The following is a 22,312-nucleotide window of genomic DNA, read 5'->3' on the forward strand; positions in this document are numbered from 1 at the left end:
TAACCTAACTTATGCATAGGTCACCTTATTGGTGCATCTCATAATCTTAGTTGGAGATGGTTTTTTGTGACAGTGCTAAGACGAGCCCTATGGCCCTTGGTTGGAGATGGAGCCAAATATGGTCATGTACTGTTCATTAAAATATTAATATCTTGGAGGGCCAGATGGCTAAAACGAGTCATCTAGCCAGCCTTCGGTTGAAGATGGCCTAACTCCTAGTTTAATGGTACTATTGCTCGCAATATTAGATGAGGTACAAATCTTGAATCTCATATTTTTGTTGATAAAAGACTACAATTTTAAATGGACAAGTTTATTTATCGTTATTAATTAAAATCAATATAGCCGAGTGTATTTGATTGTTAATCTAAATTGCATTTAAGTTGACCTAACACGTGCATTAGTCACCTTGGCTCCTCTCATAATGTTTCCCTCATGAGTGAGGTTAATCACCAACTAAAATGTGAGGCATCAACAAACTCTTATTATGACGACCCGTCCCTAATTTTCTATGTGATTTTTCCCCGATTGTGTAAATTGATGTTTATGCCCTAGTTGGCAAAGTGATGTGGACATGATTGTGCAGCTTTAAATTATTTTTCTCGCTTTTGTAATTAAATAGTGCTCGTTGTTATGAACGCGTGAGCGCGAGTTAGGCTTGAATCGGAGTTGTAACAAAAGTTACATTACATTAAAGTGTGTTAAAAACGGGTAGTTTTATTCATAGGGTGCATTAATTTTACAGTGTTGGAAACACTGTTGTGGATAGATTTCATTTGATTATGTTTGTACAAATCCTATCCTTTTCCTTCTTTAAAATTGTACTTGTGTCTCCCCATTTCACTCACAACCAATCCTTTACCCAATCAGAACTTATCTTCACACCTCTCCCCCAATCAGAAGCTGTCAATCACTTTCTCTCTCTCATCTCATTCTCTCTCCCTAACCGTAACACTCTCTTCTTTGTGACCACCAAGAACATTTATCAAAACTCATAGATCGAACCTCCAATTAGTACCATCATGTTCCTCTCGAACTCACAAACACAACCATATCAACTGATTCTCGAATGGTTGAGTTTTGAGTAGTCAACGCGGAAGCTCCGACTTAATTGAGTTGGTATCGTCGTGATCCCAGCCGAGTTACACAGTTTTAGCGTGAGGAAGCTTCTACTCAACTCCCTAAAGTCCCTAGTCTAGTTTGGAAGTAGAAACAACGTCGAAACAAGCACGTTCAAGGAGTTGAGCTTTTGACTAAGATTTTCGAGCCATTTCCCGTCCACTTTTGACTTTTGGAAAGTATAACTTTGTTCTACTCTTCATAAGCTTCAAATCTATATAAATTTCATGGAAAATGGTTGAGAAATGAAGAAGTTATGAAGGTTTGGAAAATTTTCCAAAAAATCGGCGAGTTTTTCCAATTTCCAGTGAAACCAGCCTGCGGCGACGAACGGAGAAGCTTACCGGAGAAGACAAGGAATATTCTATCAGAGTTGACGGAATATTCTAACGACGTCAAGTAACACCGTTAACTGTTTAACAGAATATTGCGTTAAGTCTGATGGAATATTCCTAGATTCCGTTAGGGTTCTGTTATGCACGTGCCTGTACATGGCCCCGCGCATGGTCGTGGGTTGGGCGACACTTGAGGGCACGTCTAGCCTCTGGCCGGCGAGTGGTTTTTAAGTGCAGGTCCGTGACTTTGAGTAGAACATTTTCGTACATTTTCGTTTGAGCAAACTATGGGGAGTTTTTCCTAGTTTTCATATATGTGTTAGTTAAGTAATTTGTATTAGTTGTTTCGCATACAGGACATACAAGGACAAGCGAGGTTAGGGGGCTACGATCCTACGACATACCAGTGAGTGGGCATTTCGTTTTCATATATATATATATATATATTTTTTATAGTTTCCACAAATGCTTTTAAGTTGATTTATGCATGTTATGCCACGTTTTACTTACTTTTATAGTAATGTCGTGCTGGTTGAGGTTTATATTTGATCATGGCATATTCATATGCATTTTACCTGCTCATAAATGCTATGTTATTATGAAATGCTAAGTAATTCTACAGGATGCGCAGGTAAGTTCAGGTGAGTTTATTGTGTTGTTTGGAATGTTTGAGTTATGGCATGCTCATTTTCATATAGTGGCTCATCATTGCTACACCCCGTGTTAGTGCTCCCGCCCCGGGCTAGGGCCAGTCCTTCACTTGATGTTCACCTCGCACCACACGCTCGCCTTGGATCCAAGTAGGTGCTAGCCCTATCGTACAAGTTGCATTAGGCGACTTCGACTTGTAGGTGACGCGCATAGCGCTAACCTTCACGTGATCGTAGCACTAGAGCGTATATTATTACACCTAGCCCTGTTGTACAGGTAACATTAGGTGACTCTAACTCGTGTGTTAGCATAGATTGATGAGTAATAGATGCAATCGTACAGGTCATATTAGGTGACTCCGACTTTTGTGCTAGTATAGTTTGTTGAGCACATGATTATATTCATATTGCCGTGGAGATATTCTGCTGTGGCATATTTCTAAATTTATTGTTGGCATGCATTTGGTTTCATACTTATACATAGTATGATTTTCGGGAAACTATACTTGTTTTATAGCGAGGGGTTAGTATGTTCATAAAACAAACGGTTTTATTAAATTCTTATTTTTTTTGTGTCCACTCACCCTTCTTTTTTCACCCCTCAAGATCCTAGATAGCTGATTACCTAGCGATTTTGACGTATCTCCATTTTTAACGTAGGAACTTATCTCTAGTTGTGTAATAAGTACTTCTTTAGTTCGACTGCATTACTTTTTATCTATGCTCTGGACATTGTAGTTTATGGGTTCTACCCACTACTGCGCACTCACTTTATTAGTTTAATTACGTTCTAATTTCGGTTTTAATTTATTCACAATTTTCTTACATCACTTGCACTTTTGGTTACGTCACCTTCATGTGACGGCCAGCATGCCTTGATTCCGGTCAAGGTGTGTCACTTAGCCTGATGGTACTTTTCTTCCAAATATTTTGTTTTGAATTCCTCTATTTTCTCATTAATTTGTCTTTATATGTTAACAACAATATGGCCAAGTGTATGTGACTGTGTTTGTGGTGCATCTATGGTTCCAAACAAATGGGAAAAAGGCCACAACCGTGAGCCTTGTGTTAAATAAAAACTACTTGTAAAAAAAATGCCTCGTATTCAAGAACCTTTAGGCATCTTCTTACATATATAGTTCATAGATATTGAGGGGCTCTTTTAAAAAGTAAAAACGAGAAAAAAAATTAATAAAAAAACTACTATCGGAACCAAGGTTTAATGAAGGTATATGGTCTCTGTACATCAACAAGTTTTGATCTCCATTTTTCATCATAAATTGATGAACTTCCAATTTTCCAAGCCATCACAACTGTCCTCTCAAGGGATCCGAAATTCACAAACTTGTAACTCATCTTTCACAAAATAAACATGACTTTAATGGCATTTCCCCCACGGGCACTGGTTTCAAATGCTTCTTCCACCTCCTTTTGGTTAAACCCGAACCGGTGCGTGATGAGCGGCTTCACGTCGATCCTCCCACTTCTCAAAAACTCGAGGCAAAGAGGCCATGTGTTCTTATACCGGAAAATTCCTACAACATCAACCTCCCTGTGTTCAAAAGACAAAACCCTAATTATCAGATAAAGCAAAAAAACTCAAACAAAAGTTATTTGCAATTACACTATTGATCCACAATGCCTAAAAAAAATAATTGATGTAGGACAAGAGAGGGGTCGATTCGATTCTTATCGAGAAAAGCTGGAAAAAGGACACGAAATGGAGTCGCTTTATACCTGGCAGCAGCTGGAGTAAGTGGGACTGTCATCGTGCCGTGTCCCATTCCGACAAGGCAAACTTTGCCGCCGGGACGGGTGGCACCAAGAGCGGTTGACATGGTTTTGTTAAAACCGACGCAATCGAAGGTCACATCCACGTCGGACTTCATGGCTATCTTAATCTGGCCAATTTCATCATCCAAATCTTCCATTTTTGTCGAAACTTTGACGGTGTCATTAGCACCAAGAGACTTCGCCATCGCTAGACGCTGGTCATCCATATCCACAATGACAATTCTTGGTGACCCGAAAGCACGGGCAGCCAGAACAGAAACGAGACCAATGGGGCCGGCTCCGATGATCAGAACAGTTGATTCCGGACCGACATTGGCTCTCCGGCAAGCATGAACCCCTACACTCAAGGGCTCACACATTGCCCCTTCCTCCAAACTCACATTCTCCGGGAGTTTAAAGCACAGATCCGCAGGATGTACAATCTGTTAAACGAAATGGTTATCAGACAAGCCTAAGGTCTGCGACGCTGCAATATCCATCTGGCGCAAAGCCTACAAAATTCTATAATTGTGAATATTTTTACCTGATTTGCCAAGGAACCATGAACCGGTGGGGTGGCAAAAAACTTCATGTCCGGGCAGAGATTGTACCTTCCACCTTTGCACTGCTGGCACCGTGCGCAGCTGATCCCGGGCTCTACCGCCACACGATCTCCGAGAGCAAGATGCTTCACATCGCCCCCGATTTCCTCAACGATCCCAGCACACTCATGGCCAATTACCATTGGCTCTTTAACTTCAAAATCTGCACATTTCATTGTCTGAAAAATGAACCCAAACAAAAAAAAGAGAAAACCTAAGTGGTTAGTACGGAGCTGTCGGATATAACAGAGAAAATTATCAATGTTTCTGCTTTGATTTCATTCTTATTTCAGGAATGAACAATGTCATCTAAAATCATCAAAAATTCAAAATTAAAAAAAAATAAAATTATTAAAAACAGGGGAAAGGGCATTGAAGGGAGATGAACCTTGAAGTAGTGAACATCACTTCCACAAATGCCGACAGCCTTGACCCGAACGCGAACATCATTGGGCCCTAAAGTTAAGAAATACAAGAAAATGGAGCAAGATGTAACCCAATATGATCATAAATATCTCGTCTGAAAACTAAAAACCGAAAGGAAACTGCAACGAAATAAAAAGATTTAGGGTTGGTGCAGACCCACACTGGGAAGCTTGAAAGGTTGGATCTTGATATTGTTAACACCAAGAAGCCAAGCACCCATGTTTTCTGGCTCAGCAGCTTTGCCTCCCTTACCCATTTTTTTGCTTGCTTTTTTTTTTTTTTTTTCCGTGTGTTTGAAATACAGTGAGTAGGTTTGCACCCAAAATAAAAGAAGGCAGACACGGAGTAGGTTTCTTTTCTGATGGGAACAGAGCGGTTCTTGGTGTAATATTTATACTTAGGGTTGAAAGCCAGTGGGCATATGGAATTATAAAATTAAGATTTGGTCCAAGTTGCAATATATAGATTATAAAATCATTTATGGTGAAATCTAATATGCATATATTTATATATTTATATCCACTATCGAGAATAATCCAAAACGAAAGTATTAACTGTATTATGGTCCGTTACCATCACACTTTTTTCCATCCTTTTCTAGGGATTGGAATTTTCATGGTGATTGGGATCTTGAAGCCTAATTTCTCCCGCCTTTGATATGAAAAGAACTTACTTGTAATTGAGATGTCAAAAATTACATGATAGCAGGATATAAACTTGATATAACACTATATTTGTGACTTTGAAAGTTGCCGAAATTAGGTATATATTAAAAGTTAGATCCCTCACGGATAGGAAACTGTTATTGTACTCCAAAAATTTTATATTCCTTGCAAGTATATTTTTTAATATAAAAAAAATTTAAAGTGCAAAATAAAAATTTTGAAACGCTAATAAATTTTAGAGTGTAGATAACAATTTATAGATTTTATGGTTTTCCCAAATTTAATACCACCATGTGTTAGACTGTTACATCATACTTTTGCATATATCCCTCATTTATGGGCAATGGAATTTTGGAAGCCTATTTTCCTACACCTCAAATACAAGAAATTTTGAGTATTACAGTCACGATGTTATTTATAACAAAGTGCTATCTAGACACACATTTGGCTTAACTTTGTACTGTCGGATCGAATGAATTGAAAAAGATCAATAAATAAAAATTAATAAGGGTGTATAAGAGGTAAACTACACCTCAAATCAAATAAATTTTGAGTATTACAGTCACGATATTATTTATAAGGTAGTGTTATCCACACACACATTTTTACTTCTCACACACCTAACTTAACTTTGTATCGTCGGATCGAATAAAGTAAAGAAAATCAATGACTAAAAATTAATAAGAGTGTACATGAGGTAAAAGTGTGTGAATAACATTATCCTAAACCCTAATACACATGTTATAACATGACGATACGAATGGAACAATTACTACACGGTGTTACAGTTATACAGAAAAATTTCTCATAAATACCATTAAGTAGTAATTAATTTTTCAACGGTACATAAATATGGGTATAAAATTATTCCTGATTGGAAGTAACTGAATTAGCAAGTACCGTAAGGATGCATGATTTTCCTCAACGGATATTCATTACTGGTGAGTGTATTCCACGAAATGCACAGTCAGATTCACGTAAGCAGACTTCCGTATTATCCTGCATGTTGTCCCCACAGAGAACTTAATTTTGATTAGTAATGGATTTAATTTTGATTAGTAATATCTTTGAAAGATGATTTAGATGATGTAACCAAAACGAGAAACATTTGAAGTAAGAGGTATTGTTGATTTACCTCTCGAACTTGTATAAAACTATTAATTTTCTCTTGAATTTTAATTTTAACCGATTATATGCGTGATCAAGATAGATGAAATTTTTTAAAATCTAATTGTCAGGGGAAATTGACTATATATAAAAGTTCAGATGGATAATCGGATAAAATTAATGTTCAAGAAAAAATTAGCTAATTATGGAGATAATCAGCTAAAATTAAATTTAAAGAAAAAATTAGCAGCTCCATACAAAATCAGGGAGTAAATCAACAAGTATGCCTTTAAAGTAATTACCTCAAATATGAGATCAGTTTTTTAATACATGTGGATCATTTTCTTTGTGAGTAGATATGAGATCATTCAATCAGGATATAATCATCTTATTAATTTTTCTACCAAAGAAGGATAGTTTTATGGATTAAATAATTTGGTTATCCACAATTTAGCCAATGAGATAAACATGCTGATTCACCAATCAATCAAAAGATAATTGTAGGAAATCAAATACATGATTTTTCTTTAACCCCACATTTGAATATTTCACCTAATTTGACGTAATTATCCTATAATCCTGATTTTTCTTTAACTAGTGCAAGTTTCACCAAATTATCCAATATCAACTCTTTAATTACAAGCAAGAAATTTGTTTTTCTTCTTTTCATTAAGATCCAAGTCCAAATTATGTCCAGTCCGTCGCTAAGCTAATCACGTCGCCCATCGCCTTGCTTCTGCGGGATTAGGGTGTGCCATGGAGAAGACTTGGTGCATTGGACTTAATCTTGGATGCAATATATAGTTCTTACTTGATTGTATTTTTGGAGGATAGTTCGTTTCTTTATTTTTTTGTGGGACATTTTTTTTCCTTTCGTCCGGGTTGAAATTTCCATTAAAGTTTTTATCGAGACCTATTATGGGCCCCTATCCTCGTAGATTGTACGTTGTTTCTTATTCAATTAATATCGTACATTTTCTCAAAAAAATTGATGGGCTTACCAGGCTTATAGGAGGAGTTCCCTAGCTACTGTTAAAAACTTACCTACACTAGCTGAAATGAGACCGATTTAGTAGCGTTACAAACAGACAAACTTAACATGAGAATGCTCTTGCATGATTAAATTGAAATACAATCACGTTCTTTGTTATAAATCTTCTCTCCGAAAGGTCACGTGTTTCCGTTTTCGTACAAGTTATTGAGGACCACACGAGCTCTCTGTTGTCGGGCTAGGTTTTGTGGCACGCCTCGGGCTGACTAACTTCCACGTGAATAATATATGGGATGATATTTTGCGACCATTGAATCACACAAACCTACCAACACGATGGTCCATGAACCATTTGCAGATTTAAAATGTGCAACTATCTGCAGAAAGGTCATAGTACGGTCAATATTTGGATTCCAGAAAGAGAAATGCTAAGAATGCTCTTTCTCTTCATGTATTCTCTCTCATTTCACAATTTCAAGTTAATTTTTATGTTAATATTATGAAATATTATACCAAAAATATGAATTGACAAAAAATTCATAAAAAAATTATTTTTAAAAATATCTTTTTAGCATTTCTCTTCCATAACAATAAGGGAAAATGTATGACACGCAAGTGTCTAGTCAGATACGAGTCGGCGCCAACTGTCTCTCGTGATGCCAAACCCTAAATCATATTATTTCAAGGGAGATGCCCTATTGTGCGTGGAACCAAAGGATGCATGCTTATGAGATAATGCTCGTTTTATTCCCTTTTTTTAATGATGTAAGCTTCATTAGTCAAATATGTTTAATGATAAAAATTGAGTCTGCAACCTAGGGATTTGAATCCACTCCGATCTCTATGTCCAGCACTTAGGATTGAAAAATTCAAATCGTTCAAGAGAGAAAAAGAAATTTAACAGTAAAATTTAAATTGTTTAAATTTAAATTTTTGTTAAGTGAGTTAATAAGATGAACTCATATGAAACGTAAAATTGAAATTGAATGCTCCGAATTTTTTGATCTACATACCTCGGACACAGGGGTCTGTAGTGGGTTGAATGGCCTCTGAACCATATGCGTGGAATATGCTACTCCTACTATATGGTATAATAAATAGTCGGTGTGACATATATAGTTGGTTTATTTTTTAACGATTTATTCGAGGTCTATTGGTTGTTTAACTTGGTATTTACTTCTTCTTCTTTTTTTCCCTTTTTTTTTTTTTTTTTTTTTTCAAAAAACAACTTGGTATTTAGTTTCTACGGGCACAAGAGTCGGGCGCTTCTTGTGTTGTGCTGTGTTGTGTTTGTCTGACTTGTGCACATGCAGGAAGACGTCACCATGATATATATGGTCTGTCCGAATTCCTAATTTCTTAATACGATAGGAAGTACGTTAGATTTCTGAATTATAATTAATAAATCATGGTCATCGTAGTTTTGTGATATGAAATGGACATTGACTTGTAAAAAATGAAAAGAATACAAGGCATAAGGGTGAAGAAAGATGAGTGTATACGACAAGCCGTATGCGTTGAAATTTTTTTGTGTACATACTATATATTGGTTGTCAGTAAGGCTAACTTATTTATCAATTTTTCTTCTATTACCATGTTATCAATTTACGTATTATAATATGGATGTATAGACATAAGCGAACACGCACTAATGAATATCACATGTGAAGGGTCCTTCACACGTCGTATGCTGTCAGTCAATCTTGTCGTTCTGCATAACTGCTACTGTTCTGTAGCCGAGATCTTATGAAGGTATAACTAGAACACAATGGTTTCTCTGCACTTCGTGCCTCTCCATCGTAAAGCCACATTTTTCACTTGAAATCAAACTTCCAACTTTCCAAACCCTCACTACTTTGTCCTCTCAGGAATCAGATCGAAATTCGAAAACACTGCAACTTTTTAGAGATAAACCTCAATTGCAATATATCTCTTCCAAGAGTAGCTGTGTCAATGCGATGTTGAGCAGATAAGCGATTGCTAATGCTCATATGCAATCAAGTGAGTCCCAAATTCTGAGAGTTCGAAAATATGCCGTCTATTTCGATGGCACTACGACCAAATGGCTTTTGCACTTTGCTCTCACCCATCAATTCTCTCATTCTCATAGCATCATCCCATCTATCCGAACCTGCATAAGTACTCGATGAGAGAATGTAATTCCCACTGTTAGAAGGATCCAGTTCAACAAGCTTGGCTGTGACACTCTCAGCTAGGGACACATTTCCATGAACCTTGCAAGCACTCAGCAATATCCTCCATACTACAACATTTGGAACAACGGGCATATTTTGTATGAACTCATAAGCCTTCTCTAGTTTTCCAGACCGGCTCAAAAGATCCACAACACATCCGTAGTGTTTCATTTCTGGCATCAGTCCATGAATCTTTTCCATGCTTTCTAAATATTCCAATCCTTTCTCTACCAAACCCGCATGAGCGCAAGCTAACAAAATCCCAACAAATGTTCCATGAGTTGGTCGAACACCTTCTCTCAGCATCCGCGAGAAGAATTCGAGTGCAGAATCTGCAAAACCGTTCACAGCAAGGCCTGAAATTACTGAAGTCCATGACACAGCGTCTTTCTTTTCCATCCATTGGAACACCTCCATTGCCTTCTCAACCATCCCACATTTGCAATACATATCTATCAAAGTATTTCCTACATAACTATCTGTTTTCACTCCATGCTTCTTTATGTAGTCGTGGACAGCCTCTCCCACATCAAGTGAACCCACACGGGCACAAGCAGAAAGCACACTAGCAATGGTTATTTCATCCGGTCTCACATCAGCTGCCATCATTTCTTGAAAAAGACTCACTGCCTCAGTATGTTGATTAGCTTGAGAGTAACAAGTGATCATGGAAGTCCAAGACACCACATTTCTCTTCGGCATCTCATTGAAAAGCTTTCTTGCATTAACCAAGTTTCCCACTTTTGCATATCCCGTGATCATGGCATTCCACGAAACTATATTTCTTTCATGCATCCGATCAAATACTTCCCAAGCCAAATTCGCCAAACCACGCCGTCCATACATATCTATCATAGTGTTCCCCAAGTAAACATCAATCCTAACATGATTTTCTTCAATATACTGAACCACAGAATCAGCAAACTCCCATTCACCCAAGTAATTACACGCCAAAATAACTTTCACCATCGTCACCGCATCAGCCGTCACATTCCCTGCCCTCATTGCCTTAAACAGATCCAAAACCTCCTTAAACCTATTGCACTGACTATATCCACATATCAGAGAATTCCAAGAGACCAAATCTCTCTGACACATTCCGTCAAACAGTTTCTGCGCAAAGCCCAGACCACCAGAATACGCATACATTAAAATTAATGCATTGGATACAAAAAGATACGACTCGAACCCAAGTTTGACCGCATGTCCATGGACCCTTTTCCCATTTCCAATATCAGAAGCTCGACCACAAGCCTTGAAAACGAATATAAAAGTCACATGATTCCCGGCCAATCCTTGAAGGTACATACGATTATACATGTGAATTGCTTCACCTGGTTTCTCACTCTGTGATAATCCACGGATCATATGATTCCAAACCAAAAATGTGGGTCGCTCTATTTGATCGAAGACTAAATGGGCTTTGCTTAAATACGGCGGAGATAGCGCGTAAACTCTGGCAACCTCGGCGATGGAAGATGATGGGTCTTTTTGGAGGTGGGTTCTGATAAGGTGTGCATGAAGCTCTTTGATTGAGCTCAAGGTGATTGGTCCGGCAGCCACCCGCTCTGATTTTTGAACCACCGTGGAGGTGGTGAAGTGGCGCGTAATGGGTCTCGCGAGTTTCATGAGTGACGCCGTTGGTTTTGGTTAAATTTGAATCGGATTTGAGGCAGAAAGTCGAAGTTGTTCATCGACTTTGCCGCCACCGCCAGTAGTGTTTCCATCTTGTTTAAACTTGGGCTTAATATATTGAATGGTTAACCATTAATTAAAACATTTAACCCATTGCCTGACTCACGGCATAAGCCCTTGTTGGGGTCCAAACTTGGCCCATCAAGATCCCCTAATATAAATCATGGGCTAGACTTGCTTGTTTACATTCCATGGTGTCCATGGACGTCTCTGCTGCCATCAAGTCAATATGTTTTTTAAACCATTGTAATCTAAAAATTGTACGTACATGTTATCAATATAATCTCTACGATGTTTATTGTTTTAATAAAAAACGCGTAACCAAAAGTATCATAATACATGTCTATTGATAGAAGTGTGATGGTGGTGCCCTTATGGTGAAGGAAGAAATAAAAGAATTATGTCAAACTTAACTGTAGAAAATAAATTATTCGTTAAAGAAATTAATGCATTATAATCTCCTCAAAATTATAAACACGAAATTTAGGCGGCCACAACGGTGGAAATTAGACACTAATTGGAAAGTTGTGTCATACTGTCGTGGAAAATGGATATGAATAGTCTCAAGATGTCACTTCACAATATTGTTTTAGTGCTCAAATGTGGTTGAAATAGGTTTGGAGGATAATTGACAGTAGGACTATGGCCATCAGTTGAGATCAGTGACTCTTAAATATGTTTATATTGCTTGCCATCACTTTAATTCATTGCAATTGGATATCTATGTCATGTTTAAGACATTATCACTGAATAACTGTGGATGCTGACACCAATTTTAGGGAATGGCACCAAATCTATATCAAAACTTTAATTTCAAGACTTTGATTTGTTCTTCTGCTTATTGAGGAATGTTTCGTCCTCGTATTCACCAGTACAGTGATTACTAGTTTGACCAAGTTAGAGTGTTGGATGGCCACCATCAACACACAAAGTTATATATCCAAATGCAACTTCTTGATACCTGTAATTTTATAAAGAAGTCTCACTTGAACTCACTTCTAAATGGCAAACTGCATATAGTTTACCAATTCTCTATGAATTAATTATGTGTATCAAGTAACTGCTTGGAACGGTCCTGGATATACACTGCCCATTTTTTAGCTCGTTTTCCTTTTCGTTGTTTGGATTTTTGTACTTAAAATTGAGGATGTATAGTTGATGTAATTGCTTATTGATTTAATAAAAATATGAAATGATTTTCTCACTCTTCTTTTTACTTCTGCACACAAAAGGCATGACAAGAAAATGACTGTGTGGAAATCACTTTCCCTTTTCTTAAGAAATGTTTCTGTCATCGTTTAGCTACTTTGTATTGAACGGCTATGTTGCTGAAGTTTGGTAGGAAGAAGGACCCCAATAGCTCACTAGCTTCCTCCACTATTGATCTTGATCCTATAGGGAGTTTTAACGAAAAGTCTACGGTACTGTTCACTTTAACGAAAAACCACATTTTTACACTAAAAAGTCAATCTTGGTATTATTCATTTTACCATTTATTTTGTCCTTATCATTAAAACTCAAAGTTTTCAAACCATTTTCATTAGTTTTCCTTTATTTATAATGAATTTGCTTTGAACAAAAAATTATAAGGTAGTGCTACTCACATTTATTTTTGAGGTATTCATTAATTTTCCCCCTGAACTTGTGACCATTAGCCAATTTCCCCCCTCAACTCTTATAACTAGTCAATTTGCACCCTACTGTTAATTTTTTAATTTGATCATAATTAAACAAGTGTGTGTAAGAAACTAAATAAGATGTATGTTAATCATGTTCCTATATCTTTATCCTATTACAAATAGATTAAAATTTAGAATTTTACAATTTATCATAGATAGTATTATTAGTCATGATAAATCAGTATGGAGTAATTTTATTTGATTTTTGACTATACAAAATTGATAACGAAAATGATTGATGTGTAAATTTTTGTATGTGAATACAATTTTCTTTATAAAAGTGAAAGCTAAGTTCAAGTAAATTGCAGAAAATTGAGCTTTAGTGAAATAATGGCTAGTCTATTCTTAATTTTCGACTCCTTATTAAGAATAACCCATTTTATTGAAATAGGTATGATCCATGAGTTTATGATTGTTATTTCTTTTTGTTATTATTTCTTCTTCTGCATGCTTTAAACCCAATTCATAAATTTTTCTTATAATCAACCCATATCACATACTAATTGTATTATGTTTTTGTACATTTTACCCTATATTATGTATGTGAGTTTATGTTAATTTTAGTACTTTGTTGGAAGTTATTAGAAAGATTGAAAATTAAGAAAAGAATAGATGGAAAATTAAAAATAAAAAAAGTTAACAGTAGGGTGCAAATTGACTAATTTTGAGAGTTGAGGAGGGAAATTGGCCAAATTAAAGTTGAGGGGGGAAATTGACTAATTATGAGAGTTGAGGGGGGAAATTGGCCAAAATTAAAGTTGAGGGGGAAAATTGGCCAATGATCACAAGTTCAGGGGAGAAATTGATGAATACCTCTTTATTTTTACTCCCAACATAACCTTAATAATTTTTTGACATTAATCTTCTTCCATTTATTCAATTCGGCAATAAAAAATTGAGAGGAGTGTGTAAGAAGTAAAAATGAGTGTATGAATAGCACTATCCAAAATAAATTGCTTTATAAAGGGGTTGCCTATTGAACTGGGACAAGAGGAAAAACTTGAAAATCAAATTAATAATTTCCCAACTATTGAAAATTTGCAACCCAATTTGACCAAATTCAAATAGAATGGGGATCACCATTTTACCAAACAAATTAAACCATTCATAAATTTCGTGGCTGCATATTTACATTACCAGCACACTTGCATCGGGCACAGATCAACTCTCTACCGACTGATTAAATGCATGCATGCGAGCATACTCCTCGCATTGATTGATGATCCACCCTAGAACCCTAACCCTTCAAAATGTCAAACCTTTCTTTAGTTGGGGGTTTGGGAAATGGGGAATGATGGTTTTTATTTGGTTCACCGGTCCACGCCCTAATAAAACGAAAGAAAAAGAAAGATGCTATAGTTTGGTCCTTGGTATTGCTAATGTATGATAATTGTATATGGAGGATAGGAGAATGTATTGGATAGTGCTGCATGAATAGTACAACTCTAATTTCAAGTGGGGGATCCGTTTGCATAGTTGAATATTGAATGAAACCAAAATATACAGAACTTATGTTTTTATGAAAAATGTCTTATTAGTGACATAGTCGAGACACCATTCCACAAGCCTTTTCTTTGAGGAAAGGGGTGACTTGGTCAGCTGGTCCAATACACCAAGGATTTGGAACACGCAAGGAGGCAAAGTCCAAAAGGTCTCAAAGAACATTTGGTGCAAGAATGTCAAAAGTCTACCTAGCCATGGCAAAGCACAAGTTTGAAGCTTTCTTTTGGGTCAGTCATATTAGTTGCTTGACCATGACATGATGGTTACAGGTTTTTTCTAGGTGGTGAGTGGGGAAGGCCTCCATTTCCTCACGCTATTTGCCACTTTCTTCCCACACTATTTGCCACCCCACATTCTCCGCCACTATCATTCTATAATTCTCTTAATTATTAAATTTAATTTTTCAGTTACAAAAACTCCTTATAAATCAATTGTTTAATTATCCAGCCTTCATAAGATTCTAATTAAAAAATTGATAATAGAATAAGATACAAGTTAAGAGAGAATATCAGTATGTTTAATTGTGGACCATTAATCCATCTATATCTAAATTTTTAACAACTTCTACTAACAACATCGGATAGTTATCTAACATTCATACTCATGACTCATCCCATATCTAATATATATTTCTTGTCCGACCCCTACGTTGCAGCCCCTCTGACAAATAGCCAAATCCCACATGCCAAAATAGTAGAAATCGTTTCTAATTGTCCTAACCAAATGAAGGTTCTTACTCAAATTGAAAATTTGAAAAAAAAAAAAAATTAGAATCCAGGTATATAAAAAAGCAGAAACCAATCATGTCCTTTTCAGTAATTCAATCAATAGTGGCCAAGGAAGGTGATGAATGATTAATTTTTTTTTTAATATATATAAATGATATCCAGGTCCACGTTGAACCCAACTTCTTCCCAACGCAAACAACCAAAAACCTTTATTTCTTCCTCATATACCTATAAATACAAAAACTCAGACCTCTTTCTGTTTCATCAAAAACACACCACCTCTCATATCTCATCTTTTTTCTCTCTCTCTAAGCCCCAAAATTTATATGGCATCAAGAAAATTGGCAGATGCAGCCTCATGGTACTGCGCCACTGCCCTACTAGCCTTGATCTTGTTTGCTTCCATCAGAGAGAACAGCTCTACGCCAGACAACAACGACTTGGTTCGAGGGAAACACTTCAATGACTTCATGACCAACCGGCCGTGTGATGAAATATATGTCGTCGGAGAAGGTGAGACGCTCCATACCATCAGTGACAAGTGCGGCGACCCATACATCGTGGAGCGCAACCCTCATATCCATGATCCGGACGATGTTTTCCCTGGACTAGTCATCAAGATCACTCCTACTGAACGATCATCAGCGGTGTAGATGTATCATCAATTTAAATTGAAGCTTTCAATTTGATCATCAGGTAGCATGGTAGCAGCTTCGAAGTTGTAACATATATAGAGAATCATAAATTTCATTTCCTAGGGAAGTTTAAATTTTATGTTTTCTTCTTAAATTTCAAATAAGCAAAACACCCAATACTCTTGTGTTTCTTTTGCGGCTAAGTACGTTAGAGGCTCTGAGATTTTTACTCTCACAGATTTCCTACGAGCCCAGCTAGCCTGTATATTATGTATCATGAACAAGAAAAAATGTCAAGGAAATTGAAACTGTTTACATTTAGTTCTTTTGTTCTTTGCATTAATAAGGAAATCTCATGTCATAAATTGAATTCTTAAATTGTATTAATTTTGATTAATAATATGCATTAATTGACGATCTTTTGTTTTCTTCCTGTTATTTCCTGTCTTTGGCTATTTCTGCCTGGGACGACAGGTCCTTGAGTAATCATTCGGTGAAGGAAGAAGAACAAATCTTATGAATAACAGAAAATTAATTTAAACAATTGAAAAAATTAATTGTTAGGTGAGTAAGGTAACGCCGAAAAGGATATGACGTGCAGGTGAGAAAGACGAGAGCAAAGGCTTTAGCCGCCATCAGCTCTTTATCTCAATCGAGAAAGAATTCAACCGTTTTAACGCACATTTTAAAAATAAGAAATATTAATATGTGCAATTTAGCATTTTTACGTGTTTGTAATTACATATTTGAAGTATGTTTTTGGATTTAGACGTAGAGCCATAACTATATTTTGGTAGAGAACTGCAAAGGGGTCTCTTAAAAGTAAGATTCTTCACTTTTTACCATTTGCATATATTGGCACGTGAATTGATATTAAACTGTGATATGGTAGAGGTTTCTACTTTTGAGGTAGTCCCCTTAACATTTCTCATTTTGGTATGGTTTGACAAAGTTTAAGACACACCTTCACTAATCCAAATCAATAATGTTTCTATCTTAAGCATTTGCAAAATTCATTAAGAGTAAAGCCTTATAGAAGGTCTCCATACAATTAGTAATAAACCCATTTAATATAAAGAGTAAATTGTAGCAATTGTCCCTCAACTTTAATCAAATTGGAGCAATGGTCCCTCAACTAAAAATCCATTATCATTGGTCCCTCAACTTATCAAAATGTGTAGCTATGGTCATTTTCATCAATTTCGTCAAAATTTTGTCAAAATAAGTTATGTTGGAATAACCATTTATATAATAAGGGTACCTCAACTCATCAAAGTGTGAAATTATGGTCATTTTCGTCAACTATGTCAAAATTTTTGTCAAAACGAGTTATGTTGGAAGAACTATTGCTACAACTGGGTTAGAGTTAATGGACCATTTCTCCAGTTGAATTAAAGTTGAGAGACCAATTGTAATGTATTTTTAGTTGAGAGACCATAGTTACACGTTTTGATAAGTTGAGGGACCATTACTCCAATTGAGTTAAAGTTAAGATATCATAACTACAATTTACTCTAATATAAATGTTACTTACTTCATAAGGTTTCAACACGGTTTACCAATTTTTTGATTTTGGGTTTTACATATTTGGTACAATTCAATATAAAACAATTTAACTTCATTAGGTGTCAATTGCGAGAGATGCTTCAACATGCATGTCACAGACTCAAATAAGAAGCCAATCGACCTTAACTGTGAATTGACATGTCCGCCGCCGACCAGATTGACAGGATTATTTCACATTGGAAAAATGTTTCTCTCATTATCTTTCTAAAAAAAATTCTTTTAATTATGTAATTATGAGATTAAAACGACGGAAACTATTCATGAACGCGTTAAATTAATTGTGTCGTATATGAATGGAAACCTCGACATTTATAAAGTTGACCACCTTTACTACAATGCAGTTATACCTTTGCAAACTACCAACTATATCCACAGAAAATATAAGAGACTTTCAAGCACAAATATTTATTCAAAAGAGGCAACTGCAAATAATAAAAAATAACATCAAAGAAATAACATTTACATGCATAATGCAAAATATATTCTTTGGTTGCTCTGCGGGTGGTCCAAGCTCTTGGAAGTTGGCATGGTGGCTCTTCGCTTTCGATTTGCTGATTGAAAGACATTAAAACTAGCCTAGGGGGTTTTGATGCTTCAAAAGTTTCTCATGTTTTGTAGATCTGCTAATATAGCGGCGCATAGAATGTTCAAGTTGACCTCAACTTTCAACTTTACTAATTATTGGTTCAAGGAAGCCCTGAAGTTACTCCAAATTGTCTTCCTTCAAGATTGTATGCTTTCTCAACGTTATAAGTATCGTTTCTTCAAAAAAAAAAAAAAAAACTATCCTTTGGTTGCTTGCTAATTGCTTCCTTCTCTGCAATTGAGCATACGTTATCGTATGTACGTGTTAAACGTGGATTGTTTCGTGGGGATATTGCATACGCTATAATTCGTTTTATTTGGCGATGGGGTTGTGGAATGTGATTTTGAAGTAATCCTCTTATCTAGTTTTGGTAGGTGTTCATGTTACATGTTTGATGACCTAATCCCTCCCAACAAAACCGGCGACGTGCTATGTACTTGAAACATCCACGTACACTATGGATAAAGTTGACTTGGCTTAAGCCTAAAAAACAAAATACCATAACCAAATATATACACTAATAAACAAGCAAATCAAATAAAAAAAAATAAGAGAAAATAAATTTGGTATGATCTCAACCTAAAATACCCTGGCGCTTATTTCTAGCATTATTTAGGGGTGTATTCAATTGGGATTTTGAGGGATTTTAATTCTTTTAATGAATTTAGGTATTCAATCAGGATTTTAAATGATTCTTTGAAATTCAAGGTGTATTCAATTAGAATTTTAAGATAGTTTATTAAAATCCTTAGAAATCCATGTGTATTCAATTAGGATTTTAAAGAAGTTTATAACATCCCAGGTGTATTCAATTAGAAATTGATTTTAAAGAATTTGAGAAAATTGAGGAATTAGAAGGAATTGGGGAGATTTCGTAGTGTATTTTAAGTATCCACAAATTTCACCTCTCCCCATGAGATTTCGAGGGAATTGAATAAAATTTTATATAGAATCTCTACAATTCAATTAAACTCCATAAAAATCCATGGATTTATAAATCCATTAAAGTCTCTCAAATTCTCAATTGAATACGCCCTCCTTAGTAAGAAAAGTTAAAAGTGCTTCTTGTTAGTGAAGTAACTCATAAATAGTTTCTTAAAATGCATCTGAATTCTTAGAGTAGATATAGAGCTGGGTTGGGTTTTCTAATTTTTTTATTTTTTATTTTTAGGAAACTGTTATTAGCACTTCACAAATCTCATTCTACACTCCTCACAAGTGTTTTTTTTCTTTCTAATTATAGAAAGGTTGTAGTGCAAAATGAGTTTTTTGGAGCGCCAATAACAATTTTTTTTTTTTTAAAGTAGCTTTTTAGAAAAGTTGGGGCCTTAATTGTGTTGGTAAATGAATTTTTTTTCTTTTCAAAATTATGGATCCAAAACAGCATAAAGTAGAAGCAGCTCTACATATGCTTCTCACAAAACGTTTTTTTTTCATTGGAGTCAGGTGAACTATATGTGTTGGAGCTGATATCCAACCATCAAGGAATGAAACCTGTGCAAGGCAAAAACATGCAAACACCGTGAGTCCAAGCACCGAGAAGGGTGGTTTATGGCGTAGAGGCTCAGATGCTTAAGTTAGCAGTGGTAGAAAGAAGGGTGAAATGTATTTATGGGTTATAAGTGTCTTACCTCTGCATGGGAGTCATAAGGTGTATCTATAGGCCTTGCAGAGTCGGTCCATATCACCCGACATTCCTCTCAGTGGCCGAGAATAAAGGAGGCCACGCCACGTCAAAGAAGGACCGTTTGTCTCTTCTCCATCGTGAGTGGAAGGAGCGGCTACGCCATACTCCATAGCTTAACACTTCACGTGGCTGGAAGGTACTATGCAGTTTAGTTTGTGCAATCTAGTACCTGGATGGAGACAGCTGGCCGAGTTCGTACTCTGGAGTGGACCGACTCACTTTGGCGGTTACGTCGGTTAGATTCGATCATATTGGGAACCACCTGGTTAGATCAATCCCCCTTAGGGGGTAGGCTTGGCCTTCTATTCACTCCGGGTCTTGCCCCAGGGAGTGTGCGTATATTATCCTTACTCCAAAAAGGTGGTATTTTTGGGTCTTACCATACCAATTAATGAAACTTCCATATTGACAATCTCTACCCCCATCTTTTTCTTACTAAAAACACTTTTAGCACTACAGTTTACGAAACACTTATATATTTTTTTCACACCTGTGTATTCTCACAACACAACATAATCAATTAAAAAAAAAAAAAAACACAATAACCCCAGCTTGCCCATAATACGTTGGGAAAGGGCTAGAGGCTAGAGGCTAGAGGCAAAATCTAGCCCCTCAAAACAATGATAGTACTATATATTTTTGGGGTTTTTTGAAATGGGTCCAAAGTAACTAAAAATTGGACTTATTTCAAAAGGTAGTTTATAAAATTAGACCTATTTCAAATTATCCCTATATTTTTTGTTCTAGTAGGGGAGGGCTAGAGGTTTGGATTCTAAATACTAAGTGGGTCCACGTTGTTCAAGGTTTGGAGAAATTTTTCAGTGTATGAGGAACACAAGCTGATATACCAAGTATAATATTACAATTGGTTGGAAATTAAAAAAAAAAATTCCAACCAATTGTATTGTTGCACTTGATGTATAAGACACAATGGTCCCAAAATCTGTCCAAAACTTGAACTGGAGCAAGTTTGGCCTCACAAAGTGCTTAGGCTTCCGTTTGACTAGGCAAATTTTGTTGCGTGAATCCTCTGCATTTGAAGATTTAGATCAATTTTATATGTTGTACAGTTATATTCACCAATCAACCTAATTAGAATAATATGAAATGGAAGTCCATTGACTATTACGCTCTCCATTTTCTCTGTTATTGTATACACGTTACTTACGTACGTAGACAAGTTTGTTATGAGTTCATGTCTCTTCGCATTTCTCACTCTCTGTATATAGAACACCAACGCGAAAGGCTACACATCTCACTTCTCTTCTTTCTCCGTGTTCTAAGGAAACAAATATATGGCCCCAAAAACAGAACACATTAGTAATCATTTCTAAACAACAATGGGCCGGGGTTGGGCTAATAATAAAGGTCAGGGACTAGGTTTGAAACCAGCAAATGAGTTCCACTTTAATTGAAATTTTTTGTTCGTTTACAATAAAACGACATGCTATCATGTTCAAAAATTAACTTATCTTTTACATTTGTTTGAAAATAATAGGAAGTTGGTTTGATGGACGTTCTTAACTTTTCATGAATGATAGACTTTTCAGTTTTGTTTTCTCCTTAAAACCTTTGGCTTAAGTGCTCATTTTGAAATGTTTTTGTGTAAACGGTTTTAGTCATTAATGATTTTATTATCTTATAATTCATTCCAAGTAGAACGACTTCCATGAGCTTCTTCATAAGTGATTTTTTCTTTCAACACGGTAGAAGTGGCATGCCTTTAATCACATTCAAACAAGCTCTAAATCAATGAACATTTGTCAAGATTAATTATATGCAAATCCTTTTTAAGTTATGTTCATACCCTTTAGCTGTATGTACTCCAAATAGAAGACCATATAGGATAATCGGGGGCTAGATTCCCTCTAATCGTTTGTACAGGGGGGAGGGTAGGATGTAGCAGTTCGATGAGTTGGCCCTCATGTGTAGTTCTTTTCACCCAATGCTCATGCCTATTTCAGAATAAATTATAAAATAAAATAAACCTTTTTGTATAATCTCGATGTGCATCGTCCTAAAGTCATATAATAAACCCGCCTATGTTATTTTATACTATTGAGTGGGATAATATTGATTAATTCTCCCACATTACAATTAATCAGATTTATAACTCAAGGAACTATCCAATAAAATTTCCACCCAGAGAAAGGAAAAAGAATTGCTTCTTCAGTTCTTTGGTCACTTTTTCCCCAGAAAGTAGAACTTACATCTGGAAGCAAACCGAGTCAGGTTCGCAGGTAACTGACTACGCTAAAAGACCACCATTGATATCTTTGAATTAATTGGATTCAACCAATACCTCTCCGGGCAGTTGAGTTACTTCACAAAAGTTAATTCCACTTAATTAGACCTAGCTACTATAAACTT

At 36.0% G+C, this 22,312-nt stretch overlaps 3 protein-coding genes across 3 annotated transcripts; 1 reads left to right on the plus strand and 2 right to left on the minus strand.

Moving 5' to 3' along the window:
* Window positions 1-3,292: 3,292 nt before the first annotated feature.
* Window positions 3,293-5,276, minus strand: LOC103960507 (sorbitol dehydrogenase). Its single transcript, XM_009372992.3, has 5 exons — window positions 5,062-5,276; window positions 4,868-4,935; window positions 4,422-4,658; window positions 3,842-4,320; window positions 3,293-3,656 (listed from the first exon to the last, which is right to left on the minus strand). Exons 1-5 carry the CDS (start codon window positions 5,159-5,161, stop codon window positions 3,464-3,466), a joined length of 1,077 nt encoding a protein of 358 aa, XP_009371267.2. The 5' UTR covers window positions 5,162-5,276; the 3' UTR covers window positions 3,293-3,463.
* A 4,083-nt stretch (window positions 5,277-9,359) lies between these two features.
* LOC103960506 (pentatricopeptide repeat-containing protein At2g29760, chloroplastic-like) lies at window positions 9,360-11,880 on the minus strand. Its single transcript, XM_009372991.3, has one exon. It carries the CDS (start codon window positions 11,490-11,492, stop codon window positions 9,666-9,668), a length of 1,827 nt encoding a protein of 608 aa, XP_009371266.2. The 5' UTR covers window positions 11,493-11,880; the 3' UTR covers window positions 9,360-9,665.
* A 3,914-nt stretch (window positions 11,881-15,794) lies between these two features.
* On the plus strand, window positions 15,795-16,121 carry LOC125468999. The gene has a single exon (XM_048565883.1). The coding sequence runs from the start codon at window positions 15,795-15,797 to the stop codon at window positions 16,119-16,121; it is 327 nt and encodes a 108-aa protein (XP_048421840.1).
* Window positions 16,122-22,312: the final 6,191 nt, after the last annotated feature.

This window comes from the organism of the source record quoted next, unplaced genomic scaffold, assembly GCF_019419815.1.
Source record: "Pyrus x bretschneideri cultivar Hongxiangsu unplaced genomic scaffold, Pyrus_bretschneideri_v1 Contig4, whole genome shotgun sequence".
Taxonomy (NCBI): domain Eukaryota; kingdom Viridiplantae; phylum Streptophyta; class Magnoliopsida; order Rosales; family Rosaceae; genus Pyrus; species Pyrus x bretschneideri.

Coding starts and splice junctions, on each gene's coding strand:
- LOC103960507 (XM_009372992.3), bottom strand. CDS start 5,161: ATGGGTAAGGGAGGCAAAGCTGCTGAGCCAGAAAACATGGGTGCTTGG. Junction 4,936..5,061: donor TTTCAAGCTTCCCAGTGTGG/GTCTGCACCAAC, acceptor TCTTAACTTTAG/GGCCCAATGATGTTCGCGTT. Junction 4,659..4,867: donor GTGATGTTCACTACTTCAAG/GTTCATCTCCCT, acceptor TTCATTTTTCAG/ACAATGAAATGTGCAGATTT.
- LOC103960506 (XM_009372991.3), bottom strand. CDS start 11,492: ATGAAACTCGCGAGACCCATTACGCGCCACTTCACCACCTCCACGGTG.
- LOC125468999 (XM_048565883.1), top strand. CDS start 15,795: ATGGCATCAAGAAAATTGGCAGATGCAGCCTCATGGTACTGCGCCACT.